We start from the raw sequence: 26,492 nt of genomic DNA on the forward strand, positions 1-26,492 counted from the left end.
ATTCAAATTAGCTCGAGTTCACCCCAAATGGTTTTTATTCCCCCCTATTTGCTAAAGTAATCCAAAAATGTTAAATTTACTATTTTTTTAATTTTTTTTTAAATAATTTTTTTTTGATTAATTGAAGTTTTGCACAGGGGGGGGGGACCCTTAGAATTTGTCATTTTCGCATGTTATTTTACATATACTTTTTCTTATTTTATGTTGTCAAAAACATTTTTGGTTGCCATGGCAAAACGGAAGCCCAGCGTAGCTTTTCCCTTTAATGGGTTGCATGTTACATCTAGGTCTAACAATCCCCCAACTTTGAACCAAATCGGTGAGAACCACCTCGGGTCGTCTCCTTGTTAGTTTCAACAAAATCGGTGATTATAACCTCGGGTAGTCTCCTCGTTAGTATAGTCTATTTGCAAAAGAAGCCACGGCTCATCGGTTAGCGTTCTACGTTCGCACGTCGCTAGTCCGGGCTCACTATCAATAGAGTTTTCTTTCCAAGATTCGGGGTGCTTCCCAAAACTGAGCGTCGGATTTGGTTTCGTTCTGATCGTACGACGTTCTGATCGCATGATGAACGAACTCAGTAAATAATTAGTTGACCGTGACTGTATCGATAAATATGTGTTTGATATGTTGTGGAGTGACTGTTTCTTACCTATCAGCGAGTGTTGAATGTGGGATTCAACGAAATGGTTAATCATATAAATTCTGATTTATTTTATGTTATGTTTTATTTTATTATTGCTCATAAAATATTGAATAACAAATAATTCCACGTACGAAAATTCATCGAATAATAAGTTGCGAGCAAAGAAATAATTAATAATGAAGTAGAGGTGTAAAAATCTTGGCAAGAAAACTTTATTGATAGTGAGCTCGGACTAGCGACGCGTGAACGTACATCGCTAACCGATGGGCCGTCACTCCTTTTAACAAATAGACTATACTAAGTCAGGGTTGCCACGGTACCTGGAAAACCGGGAATTCCTGGAAAAGTCAGGGAATTTGAATATGGGTATAAAAATCAGGGAAAAGTCAGGGAATTTGAATATGGGTATAAAAATCAGGGAAAAGTCAGGGAATTTTAAAAATTAGTCTAAAAATATAGGGAAATGTTGCAAATAGGAAACTTCAACTGAAATATAGGTTAAAAAATACAAAATCTTGGCCCAAAATAAGTCAGGGAAAATCTACTTAGATGGTCAGGGAAAACATGGAAACGTCAGGGAATTTGATTTTGAAAACACTGTGGCAACCCTGTAAGTTTTGTCAATTTTTGACCGCTGATACTGGACAAACTATAGGAGCTAGGGAAAAATGGCATTGGACAATTTTGCTCCTTTGATCAAGCCCAACAACATGTTTCAATTTGAACAAAATATGTCCAAAGCCAAATCCCATAGAAGAAGCGCGATGTCCTTTGTTGCAATTGAAATTTAATATTTAAAATATAGTTAATGTCCGTGACGCCTTTTTTCTAGCTTACACGTAGGCATTCGGAATACATGCTGTATATACGAAAATAAAGCAAAACACACAGGCGTTTTTTCTTATTCGGATTTTCGCTCTTAATTTCCGGAACTCGGGAAAACTGAGACTTTCGATTTAGGGAGTTTATCATTTTAAAATATTTTCGCTCTTATTGTTATTCCAGGCGTAAATCCAAACGTCTTTCGCGGAGTTATTAGCGAATATATTTTAGACGAGGTCGCTTCCTGAGCACTGTTCTCCGTCTCACCGCGAGACTCTTCCGTCTGCGAAGAGTCTGGACCATTTTATTGAACTGGATAAGAAAAGTTTTCGGCTAGACGGGAAACGCGCGCCTCTCAAATCCAGCGCGCAGGTTAATGCCAGTTTAGGTCCGGAAAATATATTCCTCGTCGTCTACGCGGACATAAAGAGCCCGTCTGCCCTTTTAGTTAGCGCAGACGACTGCGAAAACCCCATAGCAACAAACTTTTCCAGACCCTTCTATTACGTACGCGGAAGTTAAAACTCCGAACCACTTTTTCTCTTGGTCTCTATCTCTCTTCATCTCTTAAAAATCCTTTCTCGGTCCAATTCCGGATCTCATCGTAGATCTAGATATTTCGGATTGGTACACGGATCTTTCTTAATTACCTCCGGGCAGACTGAGATGACCGAACAGGCACTAATCTCATTAGAATTAAAATCGTCTGGGTTACTGGAAATTTTAAGTGGTTTATCGCTTTTCTCCGACAGAAAGAAAGAACGCCATTCTTAGACATTTTTTATACGAATATATTATATTTTTTTAAAGTGGTCTGTTTCCAAAGGATTCTATTGTCTGATACCGTGTCTAGGGTAGCGAATTCGTCCCGTGGTACCGGCTAATTTTATTATTTTTAACTTGAAACGGTCAGTTTAAATCGTAACAATGGCTTATATAAACTCGGGTGATAGTGCTAGTCGGAATATCTGCCGAATTCTTTAGGCCTATAAACCTAGTTATGAAAAATGTTTTCCCTCGTCCGGACAATGGGATGCGAATCTCTGGCCAAAAGTTATTCGGATGGTTAATAGAAAACTAAAGGCGCGTAGAATTTAGCTTTTCTCCGCTCCATTGGCGTTTCGTCTTCTCGGATAAGGGAACCCGCTAAAGACCGCGTCGTCTCTTTTTTGCGCGCTCTCTCTCCCGGGTTAATGGACTGTTGGATTTATTGTCGCGTTGATGGTGTAAGGAGTCGTGTTTGTTGATAAAAAGATGAGCGCGGAGAATCCTCGGTACCACCGGGCTAGTTGCGGTACCCTCTCCCTTCCTTTGAACTTTCCTCGATAAAGACATCCGTCTTTAGGAACCTATTATCGACGCGGGATGGGCGACATTTCGTTTTTTATTTCCTTTTCTTTCCGCGGGTGGTGGTATGACGCTGCGGACGCTAGTACCACTAATACTTGGCCTTGTCCCATTTGCGAGGAATCATCCGTAAACGGACAATTCAAAGGCAGATAGCGAGTGCCTAACCCTAGCAAAGACTGATACCACCGTACTGCCTAGGGCTTAGCTTCCTAATGAATGTTAGGCTTAATTCTGTAAGTTAGATCTTGTCCATGACGTTAAATGTATTGTAAGAAAACCGATTATGCAGAATTGTATCGCGCGGAAGACCGAAGACCACTCAATGAGATCCTTTTAATTTTTTACAAGCAATCCTTGGGGGTTTGTGTGTACCATATTCGCCTATAGGTGTAAGCGACGTTGTAGCCGCCACCAAACGCCAAAAGCCATAACAGTACATCAATCGATAGCGAAGAACAATATTACACGCCCTCGTTATGCAAATATTAAATTGGGCCGAAAGTGGGTTTTTTTTCCAGTGATTTTGTCGATTTTCACCTACAAATCTAAATACATTTCTGAAATTAAGTTTGATTTTTTTTAAATGACCCCTGTCAGTGACATTTTGAGATTGTCCATATTTCATTTTAACTTATGATAACTTTGATGGATATTTCTATCGTTAGAAATATATGATAAACGTTGGATATGTTTTGCCGCTCGTGGTGGTATCATTGCGTATGCTAGTCCCACTTGTTCTTGGCTTTGTCCCTTTTGTAAGGAGTCGTCAGATCTGTAACGGGACAATTGAAAGGCAGGTTTTTAGCTTTAGAAAAATAAATATTCAAACGCGATTTTCCAGTATGATAGGTTGATGTTTTAGATAATACAAAGACGACTTCCGTATTTTTCTATGATGAAGCAACCCGTGGAAGATTAGTGACTTTCGTTGCGGTTTTGAGGAGACGCGGAAGAATAAGGACTTCTTAGGATAAGAATACTGATGGTTAGCGTGATGTAATTGAGCCCATAATGACGTAAACCGTGATTGATAATATTAAAGAAAGAGAGAGATGGTTGCGGGCATACGTGACAGAAGCCATAGATATTCAGTGCCATTCATTCTGGCTTCGAAGCAATTTACTACTCGGACACTTAATTTCGCCGGTCATGATCTATCAATTGGGAACCACCTGCTATTGAGGAAGGGAGACCATAGTCAGTGATCCAACCGAGAAGTACGCATATAGAGCAAAAATTTATGTAGCTATGGCTTCGCGAGTTAACCGGGGGGAGGGGTGGGGGGCTATGTCCGCGATTCTGAAAAAATTATCAAACGGGTCCGAGCAAAGTTAAATATATTACATATACTCGACCTTCTTAAAAAATTAAACGGGACAAGTTTGTAGCGCGAGTCGTCCGCCAAGAAAAAACAACAATTGTTAAAAAAAACTAGTGTCAGTTTTGTTTCATCATAAGCGATTGACATATAGCTTAGGTGGTTAGGGGTTCTATTATCTCCTAAATTGTTTAACTTTTAATTAGGCTTGACTATGGTACTTATATTTTGCTGTTCCCCAACGATATCTTTCAGTTTTTGATGAATTGTTTCATTCAGGTTTATTATGCAAAGAAGAAAAGAAGAGCGCAGCAACCGCAGGGGGAAGACACAAGCCACAAGAAGGAAAGACGGTTATATAATGATGGCTACGACGACGATAATCATGATTATATAATTCGCAATGGCGAGAAGTTCCTTGATCGTTATGAAATTGATTCGTTGATTGGAAAAGGCTCATTTGGACAGGTAATTAGACTTTCTCTAAAAGTTATTTGGATATTATTGATTGGTAGCTTTACTCGAATATATTTTTGTGCTTTTCTAGGTTGTGAAAGCATATGATAATGACGAACAAACTCATGTAGCCATCAAAATAATAAAAAATAAGAAACCCTTCTTAAATCAGGCGCAAATTGAAGTAAAACTCCTAGAAATGATGAATAATCACGAAGGAAATGGCAGCTACTATCAACTTGGGAAAGATAAAATAGGTAATTTGTTTGAACATTTGTTTATATAAGTGTAATATAATCAAGTGGTTATCTATAATATTTTTTTATTTCAAATAGTGAAATTGAAAGGACACTTTATGTGGCGAAATCATTTGTGCTTAGTATTTGAACTCCTATCGTACAATCTGTATGACTTATTGCGCAACACAAATTTTCGCGGGGTGTCTCTGAACTTGACTCGAAAATTCGCGCAACAAATGTGTACGGCCCTAATGTTCCTCTCCAGTCCTGACCTCAACATTATTCACTGTGACCTGAAACCAGAAAACATTCTCCTATGTAACCCTAAACGCAGTGCCATTAAAATTGTGGATTTTGGAAGTTCCTGTCAATTAGGTCAAAGAGTAAGTATTTTACACCTAACCAATACATTACTTTCCTTTCTTCCCAACTGGTATATTATATAAAGTTATTTGTCCTTCAGATATACCAGTACATTCAAAGTAGGTTCTACAGGTCTCCCGAAGTACTACTTGGTTTACCTTACGACATGGCAATAGACATGTGGAGCTTAGGTTGTATACTTGTGGAAATGCACAGTGGTGAACCGTTATTCAGTGGAGCTAATGAAGTTAGTAATTCATTTGTATGATTCCGAGTTAAAAATTTATCTCAATCTTCATAATTTTTAAAACAATTTTGTCTACTTTTCCTTATTAGGTTGACCAAATGAATAAAATTGTTGAAGTGTTGGGTATGCCACCTGAATGTTTGTTGAGCAGAGCTCATAAAGCCAGGAAATACTTTGATCGGTTACCAGACAGCACTTATGTTCTTAAAAAAACAAAAGATGGGAAAAAGGTATGTCCTTCAATGACACTGTGTGATTCTTAAATTATTTTTCCAATAATTATCTTTTTATGTAGTACAAACCACCTAGTGCGAGGAAACTTCATGATATTCTTGGGGTTGAAACTGGTGGTCCAGGAGGAAGAAGATTGGGAGAACTAGGACATACCGTGTCTGATTATCTAAAATTCAAAGATTTGGTTTTAAGAATGTTAGATTATGATCCAAAGACTCGAATTACTCCCTATCATGCGCTGCAACATAGCTTTTTTAAAAGAACAACTGATGAAAGTACGAGCACTACTCATAGTGCCAGCACCAGCCCTGCCATGGAACATCACGGTGCTACTGGCAGCCCCAGCTCAGGAAACAGTGGAACAGGGGGCCTGGGAGGAGGCAATGGAGCATCGGGTTTTACTTCTGGTAAAATGAAACATTAGTTCTTTGGTTCCTAATTGGTTTTAAATACCATTGTTTTGTATAATTTTAGCCTCCTCAGCAACATCTCATCCACCTGGTAGAGCCAGATCTGACCCTTCCTATCAACATCCCCACGGACAACTTCAACAACACAGTTACACGCAGACCTCTTCCTCTTCAACCTCTTCCGCTGGAGGTCCTTTCAGCCTGCCATTCAGCTGTGCCTCTTCCTCTACATCTCTAGCTTCCGCTACAAGCTCCGCAATGGAGTGCGAGAGCCCAGTTACAGGTCCTGCCATGTATCGCAGCACCCAAAAATCACATTCTTGGGCGTTACCAGGTGTAACTTCCACACCATCGACGCAGACTATTGTTATACCTTCTTCTGGTAACAGCCAACACCCTTCGTACCCTTCTAGTGTGGGGAGTAGTAGGGGTGCTGTGGGGGCTAATGGTAACGGATCTTCTGGGCACAGCCACATTCATAGTCACAGTCACAATTTTAGGCGCCATATGCATCCTGCTGGAATGAATGTGCCGAATTCTGTTGCATCGAGTCAAGCTAATGTTGATAGTCTACAATCTGCGGTGAATTTAACTGTAGGCTTTAATAGAGCTAACCATCACGGGTTAGCCGGGACAACGGGTGGGTCAGGAACGACAAATAATGCTGTTGGACCCGTGTCTTCCGACGTTATGTTAATGGACATGAACGTGTTTTCGGCTCCACCTTCTTTAGACTGCACTCAAACAGGGTCACTCGGCTTCCAATTGGGTAACGTAGCCATGTCCTACACTGGCTCAGTTTTCGGCGCCCACAGTTACCAACATTTTGGACTGAATGCGCCTTCGTCATCTTCCTCTTCATCAGCCTCTTCGCAGCCTTCCAGCATAGCAGCCTCTGTGGCTGCGTCGGATGTAGTAGCTGCTGTTCGTCAGCAGCAGTCGGAGAGAGACGATTCACCCATGATGGGGGTGTGTGTAGAGCAAAGCCCTGTAGCTAGCCATTGACAAAGCCAGCCAGACTAGAGGTGGAATAAAATGAAATGAGGATTTAAACACTCAAAAAGTCGAGTGTCTTTATGCTCGATAATTTAACTAAAAGGGATTATGAAGATTTAAAGAATTTATATTTTTTTTATCTTCGCGGACCTAACCGCTACCCGAGCTGTGTTTGTCTCCAACCGCTAAGTCTGGCTGGAATTGCCTACGTTACATTATGGCACACTAGGGTGTAAACTTCGTAAATGAAAAAATAAATTGGGAAACGAGTTCCTACTCGGCCTTCAAGACGTAATAAAAGATTGGTGCTGCATCAAATGAAAGCGAGAATATTAAGTTACGGAAAACTTGATCCAATTTAGCTCCGCTTTGCACGTGATAAGTTCTAACGCTCACTTGACTAGAGGAAAACAGTGTCGTTGTGGAAAGGAATCGGCGGTGCTGGATAATGCAAACCCACAACCACTTCTCTTTAAATTGGGAACGAGAACTTGGATTTTCCAAGGAAGAGATCAAGATTAACCCACTAAAAGGATGAAATAAAATGTGGCTAAATTAATGGGATGAACCCAACCTAGCCTATTAAGATCGTCTCATCCTGCCTTTTTTGATCCGTACCCTTTGGATTCACTTATGATCTAAATAGCTGAGGGGACAATTTGCGAAAAATCTTGAAAAAGCTTTGGCACTAGGAGGGTCGATGGTAAAAGCTTAGTCAATCTGAACGGAAAATAATAGTGCAAATTAGAAAACGTTGCGCAAAGTTGAAAAAAAGAAAGTGAAAGTTAGTTTTGAAACTTCCGGTTCGAGAGATGCGATCTGGTTTCATTTGGAAAATATATCCTATTTAGGAAACAATTGGGATTTAAATTGTCATTTGCATACTGAAGGCAATGATTGACTTAACCATGTGCTTATTGGTATTTAAACCGACTAATACGAAAGTATAACACTTGTTTATAGATCATTGGACATTACTGGAGAAAGTTTCCATTGTTTTGTACATAATTAACATGTAATCGCAATACGAGTTGCTATTTATTGTTCCTGCAAAAACTTTTCTCACTACTCATTACTCTCGCAACTTAACCGAGTGAGAGAGACTAATGGAAAGGATTTTGTTGGAGAATGTTTGGATTTTTTCCCTTGTATTAAGTTTTAAAAGATGTACAGCAAAGATTTTTTTTCATCTTTGGACGAAGAGCGGTGTATATAGGATTTAAAAATATAAAAAAAAATGTCAGCTGCGTGGACTTCATTTGTCATTTTCATTCATGTTCATAACTTGTTAAAATATATATATATATAGCAGCTAAGATCTCGCTTCATAAAATTCGGTACTGACCAAAAATTTCAAAAACCAAATACTTTTTAAATTGTATAAATATGGTTTCATTTTTCTTTCTCCCAAACTTGTTACCACTGAACAGCGGGCTTGCATTTTTATACATTGCATCCTATTTAAGTTTTAAATCTAAAATTTAACAATTGGTAATACGATTCTTATTTTGTGATCAAATTACTGGCTCGAGTACTGTGTATTTTGCGACTCTTTTATGGTTTTATCCTTACATATTTTAAAGAAAGTTTGAAATTTTTTAAGTGGGACATTTTTTTTAATTCCATTTGAGCATGAGCATGCCTGCTGTTGGTGAGTCGCAGTTACTCTTAGAAAAATTTGTTTATTGCCCTTCTAAAATACTGGTTTTTCATTTATTAAAAATAAAACTTGTGTCCTGACAATGCTTCTTTAAGACAAAATGCTATTCCCTCCCTTTCTATAAATTGAAAAAATCCTCCTCTAGTATTGTTGCTGTGAAACAGATGTACCTGTTAATAAAAAACAAATTCACTCCTGTCATAAAAACTTTATCTTTATTGGGAAATCCAGAAACATTTACAATTCATTTTGGAAGTAAAATTCTTTGATTTAATCCATAATCCATGTTAATGTAAAAGTGGTAACGTAGCAACGTGAAATAAACTTTCAAAATGTTTGAAGTAGTCATAGAATTAAAGCTTCTTTATATTTGAAGCTTTTCTTCTAGATACTTTACACATGGGCTTAGGCTTTCGTACTCCTCTGCCAAAATGGTTAACCTAATTTGATATGGAAATTATTTAAATGTTTTTGCAAGAAATGTTTACTCACTCAATATATTACCTCGCAACCAGCTCTGTCATTTCACCTTCTTCAAAATGAGCCTTTTTAATTGAAGTGAAGCATATAGAAGCCAGGGCCTTAAAGCATTGGCTTTTTACCTTATTATGAGCAGGATTATCCCAATCTGGTAAGGTACGAACATAACGCCAAGCTATCAGAATATAATCTAGAGAGGTTTCCCATTGTTCATGTTGAAGAAATTTGCGACCTTGCTCTAAGCATTCTTTCTGAAAAATCGTAGAAAATAGTTTTATTAACAGAAACCACTGTTAATAAGATAAATGCTATACTTTGAAAGCTTGTAAATGACTACTGGTTCGCCTAAAACAGAATGAATCTCGGTTGGATTCCCATCTTGTGGATGGAATTGAACGAAATATATTCCTTTGCAAGGCATTAAGTTTTTCTTCCAATGGACTTAAATCTGGTGATGGAATTTCACCTTCAAGACTATCTTTGATTTCAGGATGCTTAATTATAAGTGTTTTCATCAAGTCAACCAATTGAGAATGGCTCAAAGCCGAGAGATGCTGAGTGAGCTGAATGTTATTTAATTTACTTGGCGATTGAAATTTCATTCTTTTACTGGGAGTCTAAAAAAATTATTAATCCATTTATAAATTGGTCTATTTTTTATTTTTATGGAATATGGTACTTTATTTTTGACACTGGAAGGGGACAAGTCGCTGGAAACCAAAGAACAGTTTTGAAGAACATCTTGAAGATTTAACCGCTTTCTAGGAGATGTTCGGCTCGCTACATTAGGTGTTTTTGATGGAGTAAATTTCTGCGGCGTTTTGCTTTTTCGCTGGGATTTTATTGGAGTTTTCTTGGGAGTAAGTTGGATTTCATCAATTGTTTCTTAAAGTAATACAGGTTTTTAAGATATGACATGAAATTCTAATTTTTAAAATGATTATAACAAACTTGTGATGGTGGATTGAGCAACTGTAGGTTTGTAACGACCTCTTAAACGAATAAGTTCTTCATCTGGCGAAACTGGGGTTAGTGGTAGATCAATTAAAACATTGAGAACATGATCAGTTGTGCTAGTTATAGCCCTTTCTGCAGCTACAAATTATAATAAGAATTAATGTACGGAAAGCATTTATTACATATTTTACAGTATCATAAAAGTTACTGGTGATTTCTTGCAAAGCTGTTCTTTGTGCCATCAGAACTACTGCATAGACTGGATTTTAAACAATTACCGTTTTCAGCAAAGGAAGTTGGTTTTCCTTTGGTTTTTTTCTAAGGGGGAATAGGATGGGAGGCAAGAGTTTTTTTCCGTTAATTTAATAAATATACCAATATATGCTTCTAATATATCTCAAGTTATTTAATTGAGCATAAGAACTAAACATTAATTTTTTAAATTAAAATTAAATACGACTCAATAATATGATTAAAAACTCTTTAAACTAACTCATTTTCGATTGAATGAGGAGAAACGTGCCCCGTAGCAAAAAAAAACTTTTTTTCGCGGCATATTTTCCCGGGTTTTGATTTAATTGGTTAGAAGTTAGTAGTTAAATTGACCAATGAAAATGTTTGAATACCAAAGTCCACGAACTTAAAGGTACCTTTCAAAAGAAGTTCACACTCTTTGAAAAGACAATGAAAAAAGTAATACAATTTTTGGATTTTTAACGTGTCCCTTTAAAAGAAAGATAGGAGGAACCAATGACTAGTTTGGTTACACTGAAAGTGTTGCATGCGTCAGTGTTCTTTAGCAGTGGTTAACAAACTATCTAGTAGGATCTACGCCTAATTATTAGTGCTTTTTGCCGATGTCAAAGGAACTTGACTTTTCCTAGACAGTTTTTGCATCATTTTCTTAGATAATAAAATGGCCGCGAACCGGAATATTGTATTTGTGTTATCTTTCATTTTGAAAGATTTTTAATAAAATTTACTATAAGTTTTATACATGTAAAGTTACAAAAATTTAAATTAATATGATAAGTGAAGCAAATGTTTCCAGTACAATGTGGTTTTTGTACTTTAATTTTGAAAGCAGTTTCTTAAACTAACCAAGGCTTCATATCTCCCTTTATTGTTTTTCTTGGTTATATAGCTTTGTGATGTACAGTGGATCTGACTAAAGCGTGTTATGTCAACTAATTGAAAAGGAAGTTAGGCATGTAATACTTTTCCTTTTGAATCAACTCTGGCAAAATAGAAACCGCTAAACCAAGGAAAACTAAAATTAGACTTTGCAAATGTCATTTTAGACTGAATTACTTGGAATTATAAAATTAAGATAATTATAAAACATTAAGGAAAATAGTCTTTAAAATGGCAGAATCACCTAGCTGTAGTAAGTCAGCATCTCTTGCAAATGGCTGTGGTAAGTGGTCTCATTTTTAGGTAGATCTCGTATAATCCACCTTCTTTTCTCCAAACAGCTCAATCGGACAACTTAAGTCAAAATGGAAATTTAAACGATGATATGGAATCTCTAGTTAATAGAAATAAGGCTGTTAAAAGAGCTATAGTAAGTGATAGTGAGGAAGAAAACCCTGTTAAGAAAACAAAACATCCAAGGTCATCTGAAGAAATACCAATAGTTAATGGTTCTAATGCCCAAGAAGGTGATTGCAGTCAAGAAGGTGATGCATCTGTCGAACCAAATGATAGAGTTGGCTCTTTTTTGTCAAATAAGGAACTTAGCTTACGTTCCTTAAAGACAAAGTTCCCAAAACTTGATCTTATGGTAGTTTTATTTATTACTTCTTATAATGGTCTATTATTATTGTTTTGCAATATGTTTAATTTTTAACAACAGTTTATTCAAGACACCCTGTCTGCGTGTCAATGGAATTCTGATAAAGCTTTTCATGTGCTAAGGGATCAATGCAATGCAATGACTTGTAGACATTTTTTGTCAAATACCCCATCACCTTCAAATGAACCACCGAAAGCGACATTCTCATCTGGTCTCCCACCACCTTTCAAAAGAATTCAGCCAATTGTAACTCCTTCAAATACTTTGGATACATGGTTGGTGAAACCAGTAGTTCAACAACCTGCAAGTGCGAGTCAACAAAGAAGAAGAATACACACAATGTCATCATCATCATCATCTGAGGAAGATGGTAGTCAACCAACACCAATTAAAGCAAATTCTCCCGAGTTAAGTGGAAAATCTGATAAAGAACAAGACAGTAATGGTGAAAATGAAAAAATTGAATGCGATCAAGAAGTAAAGCAATCCAAACCATCCCAAGTAATTCAAAGAGCAAAGGAACATGAACTTAGTGAAGATGAAAATGATCATGTGGCCAAACCAGTAGGGCATTCCATCAAAAATGATTTATTAAGCAGTTTGAAAAACAAGTTTTCAAGAAATAAACACAAGTCCAAAAAGAAAAGGAAAAAACGCGATGTTGGGAGAGATAGTGATGATAATGATGATGATTACAGAAAAGACAATGTCTATGACAGTGATGATAGTGATATTGATGACACGGAAACACCGGCTCGTTTGTCAGTTTTAAGTTTTTATAATGACGCAGTGCATACTGAGGTGTTGTCTGTAGCTGGACTTAGTAAAAAGAAGCTAGATAGCGTTTTAAAATTAAGACCTTTTAATAGTTGGGTGGATTTGGTCACCAAATTTCAAAATGATAAGCAACTTACCACTGATTTATTGAATGGAGCTAGGGAAGTAATACAAATGAGAGAAGTAATGACCAAGCTAATGTCTCATTGTGGAAAGTTTTCCAAAGAAATGGAGAAATTATTTTCTAAAGTGAACGACAATGATGATGATAGTTTTCTTATAAAGGAACAACCGTCTATTCTGAATAAAGAGTATGACTTAAGTTTATTTTAAAGTTAATTAGAATTTTTTTTTAATTGAAACTTTTCTCAAAGCTTTAAATTAGCACCGTACCAAATGGTAGGCTTGAATTGGCTCTATTTAATGCATATGAAAGAACTGAATGGAATTTTGGCTGATGAAATGGGATTAGGAAAGACAATTCAAGCGATAGCTTTCTTGGGACATTTGTTTCATCTTGGGCAGAAAGGGCCACACCTCATTGTCGTTCCTTCTTCCACCATTGGTCGGTATTGCTCTAATTTAAATTTTAGAACCTTGGAATTCTTAATTATACCTTTTCTTTGTTCTTATTCAAGATAATTGGTTGAGAGAAATTAAAACTTGGTGCGATAGTATGTCTGTGATCTGTTATCGGGGCTCCCAACTTGAAAGGAAAGAAATGAGACTTCAAATAGTGAACAAAGAAATTGAATATAACATTTTACTAACAACGTAAGAGTCAATATGTAATTTCACTTTTATTTTTCTCCCTTATCTTAATATTGTTTAATATACAGTTATAATATGGTGGGCAGCTCAACAGAAGATAGAGCTTTGTTCAAACGTTTACAATTTAATTACGTTATCTTTGATGAAGCTCATATGCTTAAAAATATGGCTTCGGTGAGATATCGTAACTTGATGGGAATAAGAGTAAGAGTAAAATCTTTCCCTTAATCAAGTCTGTGGTACAAAAGGCTTTTATGTATTACTAGGCTAACCGTCGTTTGTGCCTTACTGGAACTCCTCTTCAGAACAATCTTGTAGAATTGATGTCGCTTTTAATATTTGTAATGCCTACCATGTTTAGCGGGAAAATTGAACATGTCAGGAGGATGTTTACTTGTACCGCTGTAGGTTAATTAAATCGAAGATCACAGTCAACATTATAATAACTATTATATAATGCCATAATTTATAGAAAACGGAAGAAAGCAGAAGTGCTTACGAAACTGAGCAAATAGAGCATGCTAAAAAAATCATGAAACCCTTTGTTTTGAGAAGACTCAAGGCTGATGTAATAGACTTTATTTACCGGAAAGACAAAAATATTGGCAACATTAATGTTTGCGATATTTGTAGGTTTTAACTCAATTGCCAGCCAAAATGGAACAAATTCGAGCCTTGCCTATGAGCCTCAACCAAAAAAATCTCTATGAAAAATTAGTCACCAGACTAAAACCGAGAGTGCTGGTATAAAAAGAGGAATGATAAATTTCAGTTAAAGTTTCTAAAGTTTTAAGGTTTTAGAAAGGAGAAGAAGAAGAGTCTGATGAAAATGGTCAAATGGGTGGTATTGGCATGGTGATGGAACTTAGAAAAGCGGCTAACCATCCGCTACTACGAAGGTGCATTTACACTGACAGCAAATTGAGAAAAATGGCTAAACTCTTAATGAAGGTATGATTTTAAAAGAGTTTTCTAATATTTGGATTAACAAGAGCGTTTTCGATGCCAGGAACCAGTTCACAGAGATTCGAAAGAACAATTCATTTTTGAAGATTTGCAGGTCATGTCTGATTTTGAAATCCACAAACTGTGTTCTTCCTTAAAGAGTGTTCAACAGTTTGTTCTCACTGATGACCAAATATTGGACTCTGGAAAATTTCAAGCTCTCGATGAAATACTAGCCGATTGGAAAGAAAAAGTAATTGTTAATAAATACATCACTTTCAATGTTACTGAATTCTGGTAAATTTTAGGGTGAAAGAGTTCTTCTGTTCAGTCAGTTTGTTATCATGTTGAATATAATTGAAGAGTATATGAAAATTAAAAATCACAAGTATGTCAGGCTTGATGGCTCAACCCCAGTAGGAGAAAGGTAAAACTAGTAAACTTTTTGCGAGTTTGAATTAAAAATTAAATTGGTTTTATGGGATTTAGGCAAGATCTAATTGACAATTTCACCACTGATCAAGAAGTGTTTGTCTTTCTTCTATCCACAAAAGCTGGTGGGTTGGGAATTAACCTGACAGCTGCTAATGTGGTCATATTACACGATATTGATTACAACCCTTACAATGATAAACAAGCTGAAGATAGGTGCCATCGAATTGGACAAACAAGGTACAGTTTAAATGTTATAGCAAAAAAAAGACAAGAACCACCATTGGTTTGATGATTGAGAATGACATAAAAATGCCAATAAGACAGTTTTGTTCATTAGTCTTGGCTGATTGACTAAATGAAGTGTAGTTTTCCCCTCATTTTGTTGGTCCTTTTTACTTTTTCATGTGTTTTATGGTGTTTCTATAGTTTGAAATTAACAAATATTTGATTTTAAATTTAAATATATAATATACAGGGTGTTAACTTAAAAACCATTACAGGACCAATAACTCAAAATTTGTTTTAGCTAGGAATTTGAAATTTTCAGGACACATAGAACGTTGAAGGTGTCACTTGAAAACTGAAATTTCCATGACCTTATGGTTCAAAGTCCTTTAAAATTTATCTCGATAACCATTTAAAAGTTGGTTTCAATTAGAAAAGTGTTCCCCGTCACATTTGAGGTCTAAATAGCTTTGATACCACCTAATTTGAACAATAACCAATTTAGGAAATTTAAACAAAATCGTGATGAAAATAATGTGCCAGAGACCACGTTGAAGGGCTATTAACTTGAAAAGTAATTGTGCTAGACTTACTCATCTAATAGGAAGTCTTTAGAATTTGCAAACTCTGATGACATTCAACTGATGGTTCAAGGTCATTCAAAGTTTATCTCGAGAACCAATGGATTTAGAGAAAAGTCTCCAATTTTAAAGTGTGTAAATTGAAATTTTAAGTCTAATAAATGTCTTTTACCCAATGCAAAACACCATGATGGCATACCAGATGAGTATGTTTAGAAAATTTTGATACTCTAGCATGAATATTGTTAGAGTTATTAGCCCTTCAACCTAGTCTAAATTCCCTAGACTTGTTATTGATCAAATAAAGAAGGATCAAAGTTATATAAACCTAAAATGTGAAGGGGAACACTTTTCTAATTGAAACCAACTTTGTATCTCTAATGGTTCTTGAGATATATTTTAAATGACCTTGAAGACATGGTTCAAGGTCATGGAAATTTCCGTTGTCAAGTAACCCCCTGCACGTTCTATGTGTACTGAAAGTTTCAAATTCCTAGCTTAAATACATTTGGAGTTATTGGCCTTTTATCGTTTTTAGTTAACACCCAGTATATATATATATATATATAAATTTACTAGCCGAGAAGCCCACCCTACGGGCGGGCCCTCAGCTAGTTGTGTGTTTTGAGGCACTCCACCCCAGTAAGGCCCCCCTGCCCCTTTTCCCCATGCCAGAATTACCGGGTACCCTCCCCCCCCCCCGCAAAAATAACATAAAAACTCCTCTTTCTCACTCGTCTCAAACCCCCTCCAGTGAGGTACCCCATCCCCCTTTTTCCCATGCGAGAATTTCCGTGGTACCCTTTTCCCCATAGTCGAACCGCCCCAGTAAGGCACCCCTCCAACTTTTCCCCATGCCAGAATTACCGCGGTATCCTTTTTCCCCGCAAAAATAACAAAAAACTCTGTACCCAATGTCAGATTTGCTGACCCCTCATGACGAACAGAAACAAATACGCTTGTCCCTTAAAATTTTAAGAGACCGAGAGACCGCCTCGAATCGCCAAATGGCGGAAAGGCCGGGAGTGTCGAAAAGCTTGCTGCATTCCCCCTCCCAGCTTTGACAATGTTACTTACTGCTGCCCCGACTGAGTATAAAGACTTCGAGAGACCGAGCTAGTAGGTTTTCTCGACCACAGAATAGCGTGGAAAAAGAGGGGCCACTACCCATACGCGCAGACTTTACCACGCGGCCGGCTTAACAGGGTTTTCGATTACAGAGGCTAGAAAGACGAAGCTCGGACGACGACAACGACGAAGTGGTTTTTATAATAATAAGAAGACTAGCTGATGGCCCACCCCAGTAAGGCCCCCATGCCAGAATTACCGGGGTACCCTTTCTCCCCCGCAAAAATAACATAAAAACTCGTCTTTCTCTCGCGACCCAAACCCCCAATGAGGCAACCCGTCCCCCTTTTTCCCATGCCTGAATTACCGGGGTACCCTTTTACCCTCGCATAAATAACTTAAAAACTCGCCTTTCTCTCTCGTCGCAAACCCTGCTGTACCCCTGTAAACCCCTGTACCTGTAAACCCCCTGTACCCAATGGCAGATTTTCCCCTCGTGACGAACAGAAACCAAGACGCTCGTCCCTTAAAATTTGAATAGACCGAGAGACCTCCTAGCCTCGCAGAACGGCGGAAAGGCCGGGAGTGTCGAAAAGCCTGCCGCATTCTTCGTCCCAGCTTTGACAATGTTACCTACTGCTGCCCTGACCAAGGATTCTATATTTTAAAATATAGAATCCTTGCCCTGACTGAGTAAAAAGACTCCGAGAAACCGAGGTAATAGGTTTTCTCGACCACAGAATAGCGTGGAATAAGAGGACCCACTACCCTTACGCGCTGATTGCGTAGATTTTACCACTCGGCCGGCTTAACAGGGTAAGGCACTCCCGATTTCCTTAGTGACTAATCCAAAGTCCGAACGTCGGTGGTTCAAGGTCGACTATAATTACTTCAGCGTGGGATGCGGGGGGAGACGTCGCTATTTCTGCCTATAGGCTAGTCGAACCACCACCAATGACAAAGCGAAAGGCAGTCCCGGTTTCTCTCTGTCCCATGCCGCCTTTGTCTTCTCCTGTTCGCCCCCCCGCCTTTGGTACCCTTACTGCCTAAGCAAAAACACAAAAAGGGCTATAGTTGAGTCACTAACAAATCGAAAGGCAGCAGCTTCTCTCTCCGTCCCGCGCTGGCTTTCTTTTCGCTTCATGACAGACTAAGCAAACATTTCAGAAAGCTGGGAGGTACGACCAACGTACCAAGCGCTCCTTATAATATAGACTAGCCGAGAAGCCCGCCTTATAGGCGGGCCCTCAGCTAGTTGTGTGTTTCGAGACATTCCACCCCAGAACCCCCCCCCAACCCCTTTTTCCCATGGGATAATTTCCGTGCCACCTCTTTTCTCATAGTTGAACCACCCTTTTTTTCCATGTGATAATTACCGGGGTCCCCCCTCCCCATTTTTCCCATGTGATAATTACCGGGGTCCCCCCTCCCCATTTTTCCCATGTGATAATTATCGTGGTACCCTTTTCCCCATAGTAGAACCACCCCAGTAAGGCCCTTCCTCCCCCTTTTTCCCATGTGATAATTACCGGGGTACCCCTCCCTCTTTTGCCCATGTGATAATTACCGTGGTACCCTCTCCCACTTTTCTCCATGCGAGAATTTCCGTAGTACTGCCCTCCCCCTTTCCCACGCGAGAATTTCCGTGGTACTCTTTTCCCAGCAAAAATAATTCAACCCTGTAACCCCTTTAAACCCCCTGTATCCAATGGCTGATGCATCAAGGCCACGGGACTAACTTACGCCGAGAGCGCCACGGGACTTTCAAATCGGAACGACCCCGAAACCCCCCCCCCCTCCCACCTCCCCGTTTCTGAAACTACCCCATACGATCCCCCCTACCCCTCCGAAATTAGCGGCGGAAACAGAGATAATTTTGGGTGTATTGCGTGTTGCGACAAACACGGCCCAACTCTCAGGGGCGACAGATTTTGAGAAAATAGATAGTCGAACAACCTCAGTAATGAAGCGAAAGGCAGTCTCGGTTTCTCTCTGTTCCGCGGGTCGCTTTTTCCTCGCCGCCCCGCCTTTGGCTTCGTGACAGACTAAGCAAACATTCCTGAAAGCTCGGACGTACGACCGACGACGACCAACGTACCAAGCGCTCCTTATTATATAGACTAGCCGAGAAGCCCGCCTTACAGGCGGGCCCTCAGCTACTTGTGTGTTTCGAGGCACTCCACCCCAGTACGCCCCCCCCAACCCCTTTTACCCATGCGAGAATTTCCGTGGCACTCTTTTCCCCTTAATCGAACCACCGCAGTAAGGCTCCCTCTCTTTTTTACCCATGCGAGAATTTCCGTGGCACCCTTTTCCCCATAGTCGAACCACCCCAGTAAGGCCCTTCCTCCCCCTTTTCCCCATGTGATAATTACCGTGGTACCCACCGTCCCCTTTTCCCCATGTGATAATTACCGTGGTACCCTCTCCCCCTTTTTCCCCATGTGATCATTTCTGTAGTACTCTTTTCCTCGCAAAAATAACTCAAACTCGCAGTCGTACCAAACCCCTCCTGTACCCCTTCAAACCCCCGGTATCCAATGACTGATGCATTAAGGCCACGGGACTAACGTACGCCGAGAGAGCCACGGGCTACGTTCAACAACTTTCAACGGAGAAAAACTAAAAGTTGTTGTAACGAACAAAATATCGTCTGGTAATCCTCCTTTAACTTTGTCGAATGACGTCACTATACCGATAAGCAACGGAAAAACCATCTCGCTCAGGCGATGTTTCCGCTGAGGCTCCGAGGATCAACGTGACGTCAAAACCGGAAGTCAAAAAACCCGTCTAGCAAAAACCGCTGACCGTTGAGCTCAGCGCTGAGCTTTTTTAGAGTTGTTGAATGCAGCCACGGGACTTTCAAATCGGAACGACCCCGAAACCCCAGGCTCCCACCTCCCCGTTTCCGAAACTACCCCATACGATCCCCCCCCCTCCGAAATTCGCGGCGGAAACAGAGAAAATTTCGGGTGTATTGCGGGTTGGGACAAACACGGCCCAACTCTCAGGGGCGACAGATTTTGAGAAAATAGATAGTCGAACCATATACTTTCTTAGTCTATGGTCGAACCACCTCAGTAACGAAGCCAAAGGCAGTCTCGGTTTCCCTCTGTAACGCGGGTCGCTTTTTCATCGCCGCCCCGCCTTTGGCTTCGTGACAGACTAAGCACACATTCCTGAAAGCTGGGACGTACGACCAACGACGACCAACGTACCAAGCGCTCCTTATAATATAGATATAGATATATTATTTCACAATAGTTGATTTTATAAAATGTCTTTACGCTTGCCCAACTTGTTGAAATGTTGCCCTGGAATAGTTCAGCCAATGCATAAGAATGAGTTCATAAACTCTTTAGTGGGAGAGAAAACGGATCCACAGCTGAAGCGGGGAGGCAACATTTCAACAAGATGGCCAAGGTTATTTTATAAACAGAACTATTGAATTTGTTGAGTGTTTATCGCATCTAAAAACTTGATTTTAATATTAAAAGAAAAGCTTAATTTTTTTTCTTTAGGGAAGTAACTATAATTCGAATGATAAGTAAAGGAACCATTGAAGAAGGAATGCTGCATTGCGCACAGGAGAAACTTAAACTTGAAAAGAATATCACATCCAGTGATAATGGTAAGTGTTTAATGTGCTTTAGAATTTATTTTTGTAGAAATAAGATTTCTCAATATTAATCCTTCAACTTTTTTTTTAGCTGAAGAGAGTAAAAGTGTAGCTAGCAATTTACTAAAATCTGCTTTAGGCTTTTCATAATGAGGGAGGGATATTGACTATTTAGTTAGATATCTAGTAATATTAAAACCAATTCAATTTGTTAAAAAAAAACTTTAAATACTCTCATTCTTACGCTGTTACTTTACTTTTTTTTAAAACAATTTTTCTTACAAAATAAGGTTGTACATGATCTGTCTTATTACATTTTGAGTGGTTCAAAATAAATTATTTTAGTTAAAAATGGAACCATTTTGAGGTGTTTCAACCAACTTCAATCATAACACTAAACAGGATTACCAGTTTATAATGTAACGAGATGTTTATTGCAAAGAAACAAATGACAATTACACTAACTATTACAGAATTCAACAGATATAAATCACAGGGTTTCAATTATGCCGATTTTTTTTATAAACAACATTACTGGGGAAGAATGAGAAATGGCTTATATTACAACTGGACTTTTGACCTCATACAATATATACCGGAATGCAAAATAATTTAAATATAAAAAAATTTCACTTTCAGTTGATATTAACAATGCAAAAACGCGGTATTTATGTAATAGTACTCTATGCCAATTCTTATTGCACAAACAAAGTTACGATATTAACCTACACAAGGAAGAAAAAGTTTTTACAAAGGATTAAGGATAAGAGAAAAGAGTATGTAGTAGGTATGTATATGTATACGTTGCTTAATTATTTTCATATTTATAAAAATATTTACCTTAGCACAAGAATAGTTCAAATGTGAAACACTAATTCCATATTTTACGTATTATACATCTATTTTTTTACAAGATTTATAAGAAGCGAGTGTTTTGAGTTTGCCAATTGTTACTAACCCCCGATGCAAAATGTGAGACCTACAAATATAAATGGACAAATGGAAAACGCACGAAACCCTTAGCTACTCCCAAACGCGAAGTAGTCGCTAAGAGTAAGAGGGATAACCATTACGATCTTTTTAAGCAGTAGGTTGATGAGTCCATTCCAGAAGGTACTCTCTCATCAGGGGGGGCAAGGGAAGTTTGTTTACGTTCGGGGCTAACTTGTAGTTGAGGGCATTGTAAATAGCCATGCGAGATAATTGCTGAAGACTCCGCGGATTCGAGTAAAGTTCGCGTATTAAATTGGCAACGGCTCGGCGCATCGGGACCAGGGTGGTTTGAGTATGTAGAATCTTTAAGCAACCGTATAGTTCTTTACTGCGCATGGCGTTATAGTAGAGCAGAATCAGGCGGGCGAACCGTTGTTCTTCATCTACCAACAACTCTTCTTTGCGAATTACTAACTGGACGTAATAATACAAAACCTGAAACGATAAAAAAGGTCGTTAAAATATGTCGACTTCGGTCGTCGACGAATGGTTTACCTGATTCGAGGATCGCTTAAGAAACACCGAACTTTGCGAATGACAAATCATCGGTTCGGTGGTACTTATGCTGACATTCGGGTCGGCTCCGTATTGCAAAAGAGTTAAAGTTAGTTGGTACACGTAGTCGAGGTCGCTCGGTATGCGAGCATTTTGAACCATGTCCATTAGGGCGAATAGAATGTGTTGGGTTCTTTGTGAGAAGCCGACGTTGGGGTCGAGGCCATGTTGCAAGAGAACGACTAGAAGTTGACGAATGAAGGCGAAGGCGTTGGACTTCTCCTCTTCGCGGTTAATGATTATGTACTCGCTGGCTGTGAAGACTAGAACGTGAAGAGGCGTCAAGTTACTACGCGACGCGCAGTTGGGGTTGGCTCCGTACTTGCACAATAACCTGACGGAGTTCAAGTAGAAAACCTTCTTGGTATGCGTTAAGCAATGTAAGGGGTCTTTGTTTATCAGGGGCACTAGGCAGACCATCAAAGGGACCGAACCGTCGCGACCCACGCAGTTGGGATTTCCACCGTTCTGAAGCAACATGTCCAAAAGCTCGTATCGGAATTCCCAGTCTCGAACGTGTCTGAGGACGCAGGCCAAGGCGCTATTTCCTTGGTGATTTATGCTAGGGCTGGCGCCGTTCTGTATCAGGTAGCGCATCAAATGCAGCATATCCCACTTATTCCAAGGCGGCGGTTCGTGGTCGTAACCGTAACGGGATTCTTCGATGGCGTATCGAACGATCAGGGCGTGGAGGGGAGTGTTGCCCAAGCTGTCCGGTTCATTTATGAGCTCTCTGCAGCCTTGATCTAGCAACACCTTGATTGTGGCCAAAGTGTCCTCGGCAGATTTCTTGCCCAAAAGGAGGACGACGTGAAGGACCGTCATCTGTTGAGTAGCGGTACGCACGGATACGTCGGCCCCGTATCGGAGAAGCAAGTTAAGAAATTTCATGTCTTGGAGCGACGCTTGGTGGATTGGATAGTATTCGTCGTAGCATTGGTTAACCTCATCGTACCTCTCAGCCACCAGAAAGCGGGCGCAATGCCACGCTCCTCGAGCGCAGGCCAAATGCAGCAACGGGTGTTTCTGCTGCCAGGGCAACCAATTATCTTCGCTCTGAGCTAAGAGAATCTCCAGAATGTTAACTCGATCGCCGTCTATAGCGTAGTATTCCGAAGACTGCATTTTTTCCGACATTTTGTCGGGGATACCGGGTGATGGAACCGAACTTCGCAGCTCGCAATTGGGGTTGTGCGGGCCCGGGAAACACATGCGGGATTCCAAGTCGACGCGGGCCCCGTGTTTTAAAAGGATCTCCACTATTTCCTCGGTGCCGTGCAAAGACGCAATATGCAAAGGAAGACTGCACGATCCCCTATTGACGTCGCAGCCCCGGTTTACAATCCATCGGGCCAGCTCGACGCAGTTGAAACCGATGGCCCGCTGTAGTAGGTTGTATCCATCCGGTCCATTGACGGCCAATATATTTTCTCCCTTTCATTAACGCAAAAAGTCAATTATTCACAACATTGGGTTTCAATGCAACTTCTTAGAATATGGCTAAATTTAGAATGCATTATTAAGACATATTTAGAACAAGTATTTGGGTCTCTTGGGATGAAACGGGGGTTTTATGAGGAAAAGTAATCAATGTTTATAGAATTGAAGTAACGTTATTTGAAATTATTTTTCCTCAAAAAGAAATTCGAAGTTTTATTATTTATTTAATATTAATTAAATGAATTACAAAAGTTAACGTTTTAGATGAGGAAGCTAACTCTTTGAAATGGCGTGTTTTTGCGTTACGTCCCTAGAATCACGTACTTTTAAATATTTCTGTAAGAGTACAATAACCGGGTAGGGCCATGGTACTTTGGAATTTTGTTGAGGAAATTTATGAAACTGGTTTTTATACATGGCGTGATCGAGTCTCGCCACTCTCACTGCCCTACTTGGACATCAAACGGTGGTTTTTCCAAGTGTCAAGGAACGACATATAGTTGGCATTTAAAATACTACATACCGTCGGATGCCGCTCTAATTATTAAACATTTAATTCAGAATTGACCTTACATTAATAACCTTTTCTCGGGTCAAAAAAATACACAAAATGGGTCACCCTAGAAAATTTGCACCCCGAGCAATTTAGATTTAAAGAAAGGGGTCATCATCTGAAAGTGAAGATTATCTTTGAAAAATTTCGAAGCAATTCCCAAATTTGGCCTTAGAGTGATGAGTCAATGGGTTTATTTTTCATATCGACCTTGAAAAAATTACTGGAATAAATTGAGAATTTTTTTGTGGTGCAATTTACTTTACAGATTATTTGAATTTATATATCACCTTATAACCATTTAACTTCATATTGGTTATAAGAAATGTTCCAATTAAATGGACAAGCGGAACTGAGAGCAAATTTTAAGGCGAGATCCGTTACTTTGGACAGAAATTCAAAATAGTAATCCTACATTTAACTTATATAGGCATTAGGCACACCCTAAAACCATCAGCGTTACCATAGGGATGGAGGGGGGGCGGAATTTGGAATAACTAAGGAACGCAAACTCAGTGTAGAAATCTACCAGTTGTGTAACGAGGCTTATTAATTCATTAATGGTTACATTTTTTTTTCATCATGATCTTATTTATGCCTTGGCCAACTTGTCTCAAAGTTTATCAATAATTATCAATAATTTAGGCTTATTACGAATCTGCAGTTTTATTCAAAGATTATTCTAACTTAAAGTTAGTAAAAAGCATTAACAAATTATTGATTGAAATATGAATTGTGTAATTAATAATCTGACGGTCTATTGAAGCAATGGTCATAGCTTTCCTCAGTATGTCCGAGCCCAGGGGTAAGTAATGGGAAACTAAAAAAAATATCTTTATAATGTATGTACTTGTATCGAAGGATACAAGGTGATTTGTTGTGTAACAGAAAATACCTTTAAGAATTTGATACAGTGATAACCGAGAAATGTTATATATCATTTACCTAAAAAGTTATTAAAGGCCTATATATAAAAATTTAAAAAATTTTACTTTGGGGATGTTGGCCAAAAATCCCTCAATGGTTGACCAATGAATATGAGATTGTGAATCTTCATGGGCTCTGAGTTCTTCCAGCAATGCTAGAACTACATGTCTGGTGGTATCAGAGATCCCAGAGGACAAAAGGTGTCCTCCGGATTGAAAGAAACTGCTAATCGTAGCTCCCATCCTTTGAAGTAGCCCAGGAACGCAACATGGTGATGCTGGATCACCCACCTGACCAACTAGCTCCAATGCGATTTATTATGGCAAAGGCAAACCATTCACCACAATTAGATTTATCTGCAAACAATACCATTCATTATTAATAGTAGAAGTAGAATAGATTTTATATATATATATATATATATAGTAATGCACTATCTATAAATTAGGCTAGTAAACCTGGCTCAAGGACTTTTAGATCAATAATAAAAGACATAAGGCCTAACCCATTGCCCAATTGGAAGATTTAAATGAAGTTCTACCTAACATTTAAAAATCCTACTCTATTCTTAGCTATCTTAAAGCTAGAGAAAAATGGAATAAGCTATTCTATTAGGTAAATATTCGGAATATAGTTCTGTGCTAATACGTACATTTCGATATTAACTACCCCGGTTAGCTTGATAGGAAACAGCGCAAACGCGCTTCCCTCATACCCCGTTCTTTAAACGTGTACGATCAAGGCAACGCGCTTAAATTTGTACGAGATTTTTTAACGTAACATTTTGCTATTTTCAAAGGGGCAAATAAACCTACGCTAGAACTTGTAGTTTACATCAAAGTCGGCTCCGTTGTTATTGCTCACACGCCAAACGCCAAAGACTACGAACGATTTCCAGCAGCGTTGCCAACCTGATCGAATAGAATTATCGTACCAACACCTGAAAATTATCGTATTTCAGTCCTATTTATCGTACCGTTCGAACGCTTCAAAAATATCTAGAGGTCTGACTAGCGAGTAGAAAAGGGGAGAGGTTTTTCTCTCTCTTTGAGCACTGAATGGCGCGATATTCCAAGGCAAAGAGAATCACCGGCAGCGTTGCCATACGTACTATAATTATGGTACAAATACCATAATTTTGCATAATATTATAAATGGTACTATTTTTTTGAGAGCGCACTATAGTTTAATTGTAAACATTTCTAAGAATAAACTTTGATACCAAACCTAAGCCTCAAAACGGATATTTTTCAACAACGTACAATACAAAAACTCATTCCTACTGAATTATCGTACAATCGCCAATATAGTACGTTGTAATATCGTACATCCAACTGGATTATCGTACAATTGTCAATATCGTACGTTGTAATATCGTACATCCTACTGAATTATCGTACAATTGTCGATATCGTACGTTGTGATATCGTACATCGTACGGAAGGTTAAATTATCGTACAAAACGATAATTATCGTACAGGTTGGCAACGCTGATTTCCAGAGGACCGATCATAGAGATAGAAAAGAAATAGAGGGAAGATTACCGCGTTAAGGCACCCCTGTTTTTGACCGGGAAAATTCATCCCCCCCCCCCGCGCATGTATGAAGGCGGAGATGGGAAGAATTTGCA

The 26,492-nt window shown here is 38.9% G+C and overlaps 4 protein-coding genes across 12 annotated transcripts in view; 2 read left to right on the top strand and 2 right to left on the bottom strand.

Moving 5' to 3' along the window:
* Window positions 1–8,848, top strand: part of LOC149932353 (dual specificity tyrosine-phosphorylation-regulated kinase 1A-like) — a 101,194-nt gene extending 92,346 nt beyond the window's left edge. For 3 of the 4 annotated variants that reach the window (XM_090156866.1, XM_090156867.1, XM_090156865.1), the window contains 7 exons: window positions 4,416–4,604; window positions 4,684–4,849; window positions 4,928–5,214; window positions 5,295–5,441; window positions 5,531–5,671; window positions 5,737–6,082; window positions 6,150–8,848. In XM_090156866.1, coding sequence (XP_090012992.1) covers window positions 4,416–4,604; window positions 4,684–4,849; window positions 4,928–5,214; window positions 5,295–5,441; window positions 5,531–5,671; window positions 5,737–6,082; window positions 6,150–7,090 — 2,217 coding nt within the window. In that variant the 3' untranslated portion in view covers window positions 7,091–8,848. Of the gene's footprint in view, window positions 1–4,223; window positions 4,354–4,415; window positions 4,605–4,683; window positions 4,850–4,927; window positions 5,215–5,294; window positions 5,442–5,530; window positions 5,672–5,736; window positions 6,083–6,149 lie in introns of those variants that run through there. The other variant, XM_090156868.1, reaches the window with a different exon arrangement.
* Window positions 8,849–8,941: 93 nt separating this feature from the next.
* Window positions 8,942–10,690, bottom strand: LOC149932354 (uncharacterized). The gene is made up of 6 exons (XM_090156869.1): window positions 10,387–10,690; window positions 10,173–10,316; window positions 9,901–10,106; window positions 9,536–9,838; window positions 9,246–9,472; window positions 8,942–9,181 (listed from the first exon to the last, which is right to left on the bottom strand). Exons 1-6 carry the CDS (start codon window positions 10,418–10,420, stop codon window positions 9,106–9,108), a joined length of 990 nt encoding a protein of 329 aa, XP_090012995.1. The 5' UTR covers window positions 10,421–10,690; the 3' UTR covers window positions 8,942–9,105.
* A 228-nt stretch (window positions 10,691–10,918) lies between these two features.
* LOC149932355 (SWI/SNF-related matrix-associated actin-dependent regulator of chromatin subfamily A containing DEAD/H box 1 homolog) lies at window positions 10,919–20,741 on the top strand. Of its 3 annotated transcripts, none has more exons than XM_090155336.1 (16): window positions 10,919–11,115; window positions 11,323–11,595; window positions 11,654–11,961; window positions 12,034–13,061; window positions 13,125–13,315; window positions 13,389–13,524; window positions 13,590–13,725; window positions 13,788–13,925; window positions 13,994–14,089; window positions 14,155–14,265; window positions 14,323–14,472; window positions 14,531–14,719; window positions 14,775–14,893; window positions 14,956–15,138; window positions 20,297–20,406; window positions 20,486–20,741. In XM_090155336.1, exons 2-16 carry the CDS (start codon window positions 11,544–11,546, stop codon window positions 20,542–20,544), a joined length of 3,006 nt encoding a protein of 1,001 aa, XP_090011462.1. In that variant the 5' UTR covers window positions 10,919–11,115; window positions 11,323–11,543; the 3' UTR covers window positions 20,545–20,741. The 3 variants fall into 3 exon arrangements, with proteins under 3 accessions (XP_090011462.1, XP_090011460.1, XP_090011461.1); XM_090155335.1 differs by lacking the exon at window positions 10,919–11,115 and adding an exon at window positions 11,193–11,221; XM_090155334.1 differs by lacking the exon at window positions 10,919–11,115 and having other exon boundaries at window positions 11,174–11,595.
* Window positions 20,742–21,127: 386 nt separating this feature from the next.
* LOC149932356 (uncharacterized) lies at window positions 21,128–25,747 on the bottom strand. 4 transcript variants are annotated; one of them, XM_090155917.1, is made up of 4 exons: window positions 25,678–25,747; window positions 24,928–25,218; window positions 21,883–23,376; window positions 21,128–21,822 (listed from the first exon to the last, which is right to left on the bottom strand). In XM_090155917.1, exons 2-4 carry the CDS (start codon window positions 25,102–25,104, stop codon window positions 21,475–21,477), a joined length of 2,019 nt encoding a protein of 672 aa, XP_090012043.1. In that variant the 5' UTR covers window positions 25,105–25,218; window positions 25,678–25,747; the 3' UTR covers window positions 21,128–21,474. The 4 variants fall into 4 exon arrangements, with proteins under 4 accessions (XP_090012043.1, XP_090012045.1, XP_090012042.1 ...); XM_090155919.1 differs by having other exon boundaries at window positions 25,697–25,731; XM_090155916.1 differs by lacking the exon at window positions 25,678–25,747 and adding an exon at window positions 25,515–25,669.
* Window positions 25,748–26,492: the final 745 nt, after the last annotated feature.

This window comes from Leiobunum rupestre, chromosome 8 (genome assembly GCF_980474605.1).
Source record: "Leiobunum rupestre chromosome 8, qqLeiRupe1.1.hap1, whole genome shotgun sequence".
Taxonomy (NCBI): Eukaryota; Metazoa; Arthropoda; class Arachnida; order Opiliones; family Sclerosomatidae; genus Leiobunum; species Leiobunum rupestre.